General features: G+C 38.2%; 1 protein-coding gene across 1 annotated transcript; it reads left to right on the forward strand.

The window, feature by feature from the left end:
* Positions 1 to 2,039: 2,039 nt before the first annotated feature.
* Positions 2,040 to 2,735, forward strand: LOC124775961 (putative gustatory receptor 2a). Its single transcript, XM_047250803.1, has one exon. It carries the CDS (start codon positions 2,040 to 2,042, stop codon positions 2,733 to 2,735), a length of 696 nt encoding a protein of 231 aa, XP_047106759.1.
* Positions 2,736 to 9,796: the final 7,061 nt, after the last annotated feature.

Below are 9,796 nucleotides of genomic sequence, written 5' to 3' on the forward strand. Positions count from 1 at the left end.
TTATTACGATAACTACGGCAAAATGCTGATGTTTCGAAACAAAGCCTTCAGGGAGCAGCCGCGTCCTGCCCTGTCGTTGGGGATGGCTAGTAGCGTCACAAAGTACAAGCGAGTTGAAATTTTTGTGAAACTTTTTATGGACGTCACTTGTGTGACGCCACTGTAAAATGGGCACCCCCATCACTACAGAACCCACTCACCCTTCCTCTCAACCCCACTGCTACTCTCCTTTGCTCTCATGATCCGTAAGTTACCTCTGCAGCAACGTCAAGTGTAGTGTCCATCAAAGGAGGTTATTTCCATTGCAATGCCTAATCATGACATACAGTTAACTCGAAATTTAAATGGTACTCCTCTAGTGCGACCCAGGCAAAGAATAAGAAACATCACGGTAGGTGAGACAACGCAGTCTTGTGTTTGAAACTAGTACGATAACCTCAGTGTATTGCCAGGAAACTTTGCATGACTCAGAACAAAATACGTCTCGCTGAATAATTAAACAACCTTCAAGAACACTGATGATGCCTAGTAGTCTACGAATGGGTGAAACATGTCTGGTTGAAAAGGAAATTAACCTTCAGTCATAACATACGAACTATATTTATTCTTATCTACATTGTAAAAATAAACAACCTCTCATCTGTAATTTCCCACAATGCTGTGTGTGTTTACTTCGTGTAGCTAATGTCGCAGCATAACTGCCGAGGTAGAAAATCGCATATGCTGATTGAATTTTGACGCCATATGCGTTGCACTAGCTCCATCATTGTTCACAACGATGTTTTCTCCAAACACTTACAATTCATTTTTGTCCACTGTCGATTTTCGTCAATGATATCTTGCTGCGTGCTGCGTAATTCGAAGCCATGTCATGTATCAGTGCAGGTCATAGACGTAACTGACAATCTTCGCTAAACTTACTGCGACACAATGTGCTCCAGGAATTACTTGTTAAGAGATTCTGGCACCTTTCAGTTGAATCTCTCTTTCTGAAATGAACTCAGAATATTATAACTGGTAGTCATAAGGACGTCGCTTATGCTGGGAACATCTACACTAATTAAAATATCGAAACTCCTAGAGGAATTCTAACTTTATGTTTAGATATCATGTACTTGTGCTTCCATTAGTGGCCTCTTTGATATTCCAAAGCAATTAGATTATAACTTTACGTTGTATACTTAACAAAGTATCTCAGGCTGCACTGTATCATGAGCATAGAACAAAAGATTCTTATGTAATGTGTATGTGCAACCATCATCGACGGAACCAATTTCCGTTACTGATATGCGAACACTTCGACGACGTGACGGAGAGAGCAATCAATTACGCTAATGGAGCGCCCTTCATGGATCATTTCTCACCATGAGCGCTTTATAAAGGGGCTTCTTCTCTGACAATGCATGACATGTGGGGTTCAGCTACTAACGCTGAATATTCACCAGTAGCTTACGTGGGATAATTCAGTAAATTTACGAATGCCGGATGATATTAAAGAAGGAAATGCACAAAAAGATTGATAGGTGAATAATTTGTAGGAGTACAACTTGTTTAAAATGTCTCGTAACTGGTTTTACGTTGTAGTCGAACCGTTACATACACTGTGGCAAATAGCCGGGCTCATGCCTTCCAAACGACTGGATGAGTGTCTGCAAGAATCGTCAGCGGTATGTAAGCGATTACTAGCAGCTTCTAATCCTTGGTTCCTTTTAATGGTTGCCGCTCTAGTGTTAGACCTCTATACACTGCACGAGATATACCAACAACTGTCAAAAGTTACAGTTTTCATCGATGTAACAGTGAGAATAGTCATTCGTTCTAAAGTATTATGGGCTCTAGCAAAGAGCAGCACGTTTATGCTAAAGGACATGAGACAGTTTCTAGAAGTACTTAAATATTTTGACGGGCACGTACTCCAGAAGAGAGGTAAAAGAGAGAAGAAAATAGGGGTAGTTTTAACCTGCATTTCCGCACTTCTAATAATAGCAGACTGTTTTTCGGTCTTTTGTTATCTTCGCCGGTATCCTGATCATTCGAGAATGCCTCTGTGGATCCTGTACGCCATATTTGGACTTGTAAACAGCATTGTGACCTTGAATATCAACATTCTCATCCTGGAACTGTGGGCAAGACTGTGTGCGGTTAACAACAGTATCGTCAAGGCATTTGCCTCTTGTGGCGATCAACAACTGTCAAAAATACTGCTGGGCTGTGTTCGGCCGACTCGCAACTGCTGCCCTGCCAAACTGGACCGCCTGCGGCAGGCGCACGCCGTCCTGCACCGCGCCTCAGAGCTGCTGATGCGTCAGCACGGTGTCACCATGGCCCTCGAGGTAGCGGGTGCTTTCTCCGCTCTCATATACTGCTCGTACGAAGTTCTGGTGCTGTTCGTGGCGCCGGAAAGGAGCCGAGGTACAGTGATCAGTGGTTCCGTGTCGGTGTCCTTGGTGTGGATGACGTCACATCTGCTGAGCCTCGTCGCCCTGGTGCTGTCCTGTTCGGCGACAGCGGACGAGGCAGAGCGCACCACAGTTCTGGTGGTGAGGGCGGCCGCGCTGACGGGCTGCGCAGCTCCGTGGCCGGAGGTGGACGAGCTGATACGGCAGGTGGTGGCCACTCCACGGGTCGCCTTCACAGCTGCCGGCTTTTTTACGATCGACCGAACGCTGCTGGTGTCCGCCCTCTGCGCTACTGTCACGTACCTAGTCATACTGGGGGAGATCTCTCTGAGTTGAACGGTGAAGGAGTAACGAGTTGGCACGAGACATCGATACAAAATTTTTTAATCTACGTTTTTCTTTCAGAGACAACCGGTACTAGTAGCTTCGCTACAGCCTTCTGCAATGGGCAAACTGATGTTTCTCCTTCTTCAACTAGCAGAAGAAAGTTTTTTTGTCAGTACATGTATGCTGTAAGTTACATTTAATGGTATCGATTTCATACTTTTTTAAGTGATTGTATGCTATAAGATAGTTCAAGCATGTTCAGCCAGCTATATCACAATGATTAAACTTCATTTTGAACTCATCAGCATAATACTGTGAGTCGAGAAGAAGTTTTGGAAATAGCACCAGCATTTCGCCACTTCCACAAGTCGGAAGTCTATTTTTTGCATTGCACTTTACAATTACCATTACTTCACTTTGTTCCCTGTCAATTACATCGTTAATTTGTTAGGAGAAACACAGTCTAAAACCCTATGATACCGAAAATGTACTTACTTTTGAAGTGTTTGGTGTCCGTGTTATTAAATTAATGATGTACATACACAAAAATGCAGCCAGACACCTTTTTTAGTAGTTGTTTATTATTCCACGAAACGGTAATCGAACCTTCTCAGGCTCATCTTCAGATGGTTAAAAAATGGTTCAAATGGCTCTGAGCACTATGGGACTTAACATCTGAGGTCATCAGTCCCCTAGAACTTAGAACTACTTAAACCTAACTAACCTAAGGACACCACACACATCCACGCTTGAGGCAGGATTCGAACCTGCAACAGTAGCGGTCGCGCGGTTCCAGACTGTAGCGCCTAGAAGCGCTCGACCACCCCGGGCGGCACTTCAGATGGTGTTCTGGAAGTTACATAACTATTTCCAGCATAATGCTGGTGCTAGCTTGCGACAGTATGAACGGCTTTTCTCTTTAGTGTCCACCTGCCCGCTTCCACTTTGATGGCCAGATGGTGAATCACACTGTTACATAATCTGTAAAAATTTACACTGTGATAACTAAACTTTGCCGGCAGCCAGCATGTGCTATACAACTTTTGCACAACTTTTGTATAGCACATGATGGATGCTGACAAAGTTTGACTATCACCGTGTAAATTTTTACAGATTGTGTAGCAGTGTGTGAAGTGATGTACCAACTGGCCATCAATATGGAAGCAAACAGATGGATACTAACAGAGAAAAGGCGTTCATACTATCACAAGTCAGTGTCCAGCATTATGCTAGAAATGGTGATAGTCCAGAAGACTATCTGGAGCTGAACCTGAAAAGGTTCGAGAACCAGTTCATGGAATAATAAATAACTGTTCAAAAAAGTGTCGGGCTGCAGTTTTGTGTAGTTACATTCAATTAATGGTCACGGGTTCCAAAATGTCCATAATAGACAAGCATGAAATTAATAATGTATTTTGATAATCCATACATCGGGATTTAAAGTTTTTCATAAACTGGATTTTACATCAAAGTCACGTCTGTATGGATAACATCGACATTATAACAGCCAGAGGTACTTGAAATGTAGTTACAGTCTGGTGTCCTGTAGAAGGAGATTTGTTGTCTGTTTTGAGCTTAATTTGCATCCTTGCTATTTTACATTTTCTGCAGCTCTGACAGAAGAACTAATTCTCAGTTGTACCTAACTAGTAAATAAATAAGGTTCTATGGGAAGAAGAGAATTGTAGAGACATTGTAATAAAATAACATGAGTTCCCAGATGACAAGAAGCTGAATAACAGGCCTCGTAGTTTTCTTCTAAACTAACCATTACTGCCCCATCATCTTTTTCATTACAAATGTTTACTTCCGTAGGATGAATGCTGCTAGGTGCTAAGGGAACCTGCCGTCTTATATTTTATTTGTATCTGTGAAATAAAACGTAAGAAAAATGGGTTTACTCTTAAGTCAGTGTCAGACTGAAAATATTTCCAGATTTGTTAGTTGTGTTCCATCTTGAAGTATATAATTCATCAGGCAATTCACTATCCGTTGAATATCATACGTGAGCCCACAATTTTCTTCGATGTCTGCTAATGTCTTCAGTCTTTAATAACAAGTTTCTGGTCACGTGACTATGGTGTCATATTGTTACACAGACAAACATGTCGATCACTGTTGTTGATGGCCTTCATCAGGTTAACGTTAATTTTTCAGTACCAACCAATATATTAACATAAAAACTGCTATCCATGAGGAACGTCAGTCTTCACCTCCGCTCTCGTCATTCCATCAAAAACAGAGTTCCACTATGTTCTCGATAACGAATTCCAAGTAACACTACATAATATTTGAATGAACAATGGTCCATTAACAAATACATAAACTAGATGAAGGACCTTGCAGCGGAGCTCGAAACATTGGTCTGTATAACAATATGTCGATGGGATCTTATACCAGAAAAAGATTTACTGAAGTTAGCAGAGGACGAAGCAACTTTTGCCAGCGGACATGTTAACAAGTGTAGTAGCTTGGAATAACAACTGTAGGATCGAATAGATGCTGAAGAACAAATAAACATCCTCTTAATTTCACACGGTAATCTCCTAATATTCCTGTTCAGTGCAAGTTAAGAGATACCAAAAAAGTACTAGTGTTGAAATCAGAAAAATGCTTGTCCCTACAGCAATTTTCATCTTCAAAAATGTTTCAGAACAGGCGGATGACACATTGCAGCAGTGCGGTCTTTTGTATATGCTAACTCTACTTGTGCTCATGTACTACGATAAGCTCCACAAGTCAACTCCTTGGTCTTGGGCGAAGAAAAATTAAAATGTCAAGAAAGGCTGTAAAAACTACTGCATTGCACAGGTCCCTAAACCGCACACTGTTGGTTATTAATCTGTTGTAAGTTTCCTGTATACATCAGGTCTGCCTTCACTGGCAAATTGAGGCAACCTTTTTGAAAATTAACTGTACTGTATTTTGTATTAGAATGTAATGGGTACTAAGTCTTTACTAAACAATCAGTTAACGTTTCTAATGCACAGTTTTTAAAGTTCATGAATTCCTTTTGTGATTCAGTTACCTCAGATTGCTCGCTCTCAATAACGTCCAGCTCCCATGTGGAACCAATCATTCTCTAATTAGAAACCGCAACTGAAACAGTTCGTGTGTGGTCTAAATATTCATACAGTATACAATAAGTAGATTTGCTCGAAAAATATTACATTATTATATAGTTCCTTATTCCACAATAAGCTAATGTCTCTAGACAAAGGCTGTGTAACACTCCATGCAGTATTACAACTTGTAGGAAGAAGGGAAATTTTGTGATTAGCTAACAAATTCTTAGTTGGATCATCCAGATCTGTTATTAATGGTCATATCCTCTTTATTCTGTCGTCTGTCACAGTACTGCTCATATACCAACATGACTGAAAACTGCAGCAAAATTCTGAGAACAACGAAATATATACCCTTCCTCTATGAGACCTAGATCACGAATCGTCAAGAATAAGGCCGAACAGTCAAACCATCTTATGCAGGTTGCGGGACAGTGCACTTTTTTTGAGTACCTGAGACACACTACGGATAATGAGCGTCGTTGCTTCTCTCATGTAATCAGGTACTTCCCCTGTCTAACTAAACATAATCTTTTAGTTATTTTTAGTATTCTATCACTATGTTCTCAAAGAAAGCGTGACAGACTTTAAAGAAGACTCTATTTGCATGTCTGAAGGACTAAACTAAAGATATGTTTTCGTCAGTACAAATACCGACTGTATTATAAAACGCGTTCCATTACTGTAGTATTTGATTGCGCAATATTGTGTACACATTAGTGCATTCTTAATTACTTTCAGTTTTAACATTAAATGTTCATATGTACTACTCATTCACTTCACCACACATTCCCAGAGTATACTAACTGTATCTTGAGGATCTCTTCAGATTGGATCTATGGGACAAAAAATACACTTAATTTAATCTAATCAAAAACAAATTAAACTGAAAAGAATGTTTCGAAAATTTATAATGGTTTAGGTATACTTTTGTTGCTAAAAAGCTGTATTATCAACATTTTACAATATGCTGTTTACCTAGATTGCTGTTAACACCAATATGCAAGGTCATATTAGTGTGTCAGATAGCAATATTTTGTGAAACTGAAAATTCAGAGATTTACGTTAATTTTTATATATCAACAACCACTAAAATTATCAATTTACACATGGGTAATGTACGTTTGTTATCTGGAAGTGTTAGATGAATTTTTATTACATTTGGGATACTGGATTGTTTGATTTGCTGACTCTAGACCTGCTCACACAACGACATGCGATATGGCGTCTTTATAGCATGAGGCCTTGTCCTCTCTAGCAGCATCTCTGTTCAACATACACAACAGGCTATCGTAAAACCTTTTAAGAAGTAAAATTTCTATGTTAACACCATCAAAATTTTAACCTATGTGAGCTAAAGGTATCTGCACTGCATAATTATATTTTGTGGAAGTGCAATATCCAAAGAATTTATTTTCAGGATGTTCAGAGTGTGACACATCACATGCATTGCTCATAAGATAATGAAGAGATCTGAAAACTGAACTGAATTCTTTACATTGTACATTAAAGTATTAGTTGCTGCTAATAAATAATTATAAAGTTAAAATTTTATAACAGTCGATTTTTTATCATAAATGTGCTGGACATTTTAGATAGATATTCAATATCATCCGAAACTGTAAAGGACATATGTCTGAAAATTCAATTCACATTTGCGTTTTTATATGTATCATCCAATTGTGAATTTTACTTTTATCAAACGTTTAAAAACTCAGCATTATTTGTCCAAATACTCTTTCAGGTTTTGACTTTTATACTCAAATTTCTTTGTTATGTGGTGCTGGATTTGTTACATAAATTATTGTTGAGCATATAATAAAATTTTAGCAGCAATATTTAGCTGAACACTTCAGTCTGATGTAGTAGTTTATTTTATTAACTACATGTAAAACCACTTATAGATATTTATATGATGATGGGTGATCAAATATTTGGTATTACTGCTTTTTATATCTGGGAGCAGTTGATGATGTATTTTCAGAAAAAGTTTTTTTTATGTTGTGTATGCCTTTCTTGAAAAACTGAGGCTGATACCCCTTGAGAAATAATTAGTATTTTTCTACATATGGTGATATGGTGGCAACTTTTGATAGCACACTGATTTGCATATTCTGTTTAGATCTAGAGGGAAATAACAGGTATCAGCAGTAAATCCACAAATTTAATGTTCCCAAAACACATCCATTTCTTACAAGATTATATTGTATCGATGATGATTATTGTATCATAAACAGGTTTGTAAGCACATGCATTAGTAATTTATAGATATATGATTTGATGTATTTTAAGAAAGTAGCCTTCTTGTATTTGCAAACCAGAAATGTTTTGCTAACTGAGCATTCCAAAATAATGATTTTTCCTCAGAAATACGTTTACTTTTGTTCATACTGTGTTGGAATATTTATTGAGTTTAGAGTGAAGTATATGGGGTTACCCCTGTTTTTCGAATATTTATTAAGATCTCAGTTACAGAATTTCGTTACTCAGACAAGGTGAGCTACAATTTTTTCTCAATAACTAAGAAACAGTTTTTCTGATGTGCCTTGAGCAAATTTACAAATTTTTCATGATTTATTGGATGTATTTTGCTCTTGTTTTTGGTCCGCAGCTCGTGGTCGTGCGGTAGCGTTCTCGCTTCCCACGCCCGAGTTCCCGGGTTCGATTCCCGGCGGGGTCAGGGATTTTCTCTGCCTCGTGATGACTGGGTGTTGTGTGATGTCCTTAAGTTAGTTAGGTTTAAGTATTTCTGTGTTCTAGGGGACTGATGACCATAGATGTTAAGTCCCATAGTGCTCAGATCCATTTGAACCATTTTGCTCTCGTTTTATGAAATGACTCATAAACAGTGGAGAAATATAAGATTTTTCAACACATAAATAGTCTAGCAAACTTATTTTTGTCAACCCTAGTTTTATAATTGCAGTAACTCTAGATAAGATGTGTGTTAGCTATATCTGGTTAATGAAACTGTGTGCTATGACCATGGCTACCAGAATACACCAAAATCGTGAAAAAATATGTACCAGATGATTATATTTAAAGTCCAACTGCTCACAGAGGTCCAGTGTTGGCTATAATTATCGTATGGCAGCGAAACGCGGCAGATATTCTAATGTATTAATAATGAACTGATTTAAGCTTGAAAAAAATTAGTTCCAATATTTGCCATGAGGTGCAAATCTGGCACTGTACAGCATCTCGTCGACGTCTCCGGTATTCATACTGAATAAATTGTGTAACCAGCGATGTCCCAATCCATTACATTTGGAAACATTTCTATACATATTTCCTGCATTCATACTGCCGCATTTGTAACTAGTGGAAAAAAATCGGAAGTATCTTTTTTAGCGTAAATCGGTTCCGCATTATCGTATTAGGGTATCTACTAAGTTTCGCTGACATACGATAATTACAGCCCTCACTGGACCCTTGTGAGTAGCTGCACTTTAATCATAACCATCAGGTATATTGATGGGTGACATAAACTACGTGTTCATTGTAATTTTCACTGTGCGTTTTGTTTCTCTGTGCAGCATATTTATTTTACACACAAGAATGACCGAAGCTAGCTATGAAAGTACACAGATAAGTAATAAGCTTATTACTATAACAGAGCAAATTTAACAATGGCCATTGTTCAAAAATTTTAGTGTGTGTCCGTGGTTACAACAAACCCTCAACATCGCCCCTTTCCATGTTCAATCCTCAACCAGTTTCAGTACGGATATCACGACCCACCAGCATTCTATATATGTGGTTTATTTAATTTAAAAATATAAAATGTCTTGGGAAAACTTGATTTCATTATCAAGCTCTTAAAAATGTAATGATATTAGGGAAAATTTAAAATTAAAATAATAAATAAATTTAAGAACTTGACAGTGCAATTATTTGTTCCCGAAAGATGTCTTTTCAAATTAAAAAAATCATCCATTTGTACAACTAGTGTGTAATAAAATCTATATTTATACGGTAATACAGTTGAAATATGGCTTCACCACG

This window comes from Schistocerca piceifrons, chromosome 2, assembly GCF_021461385.2.
Source record: "Schistocerca piceifrons isolate TAMUIC-IGC-003096 chromosome 2, iqSchPice1.1, whole genome shotgun sequence".
Lineage (NCBI taxonomy): Eukaryota > Metazoa > Arthropoda > Insecta > Orthoptera > Acrididae > Schistocerca > Schistocerca piceifrons.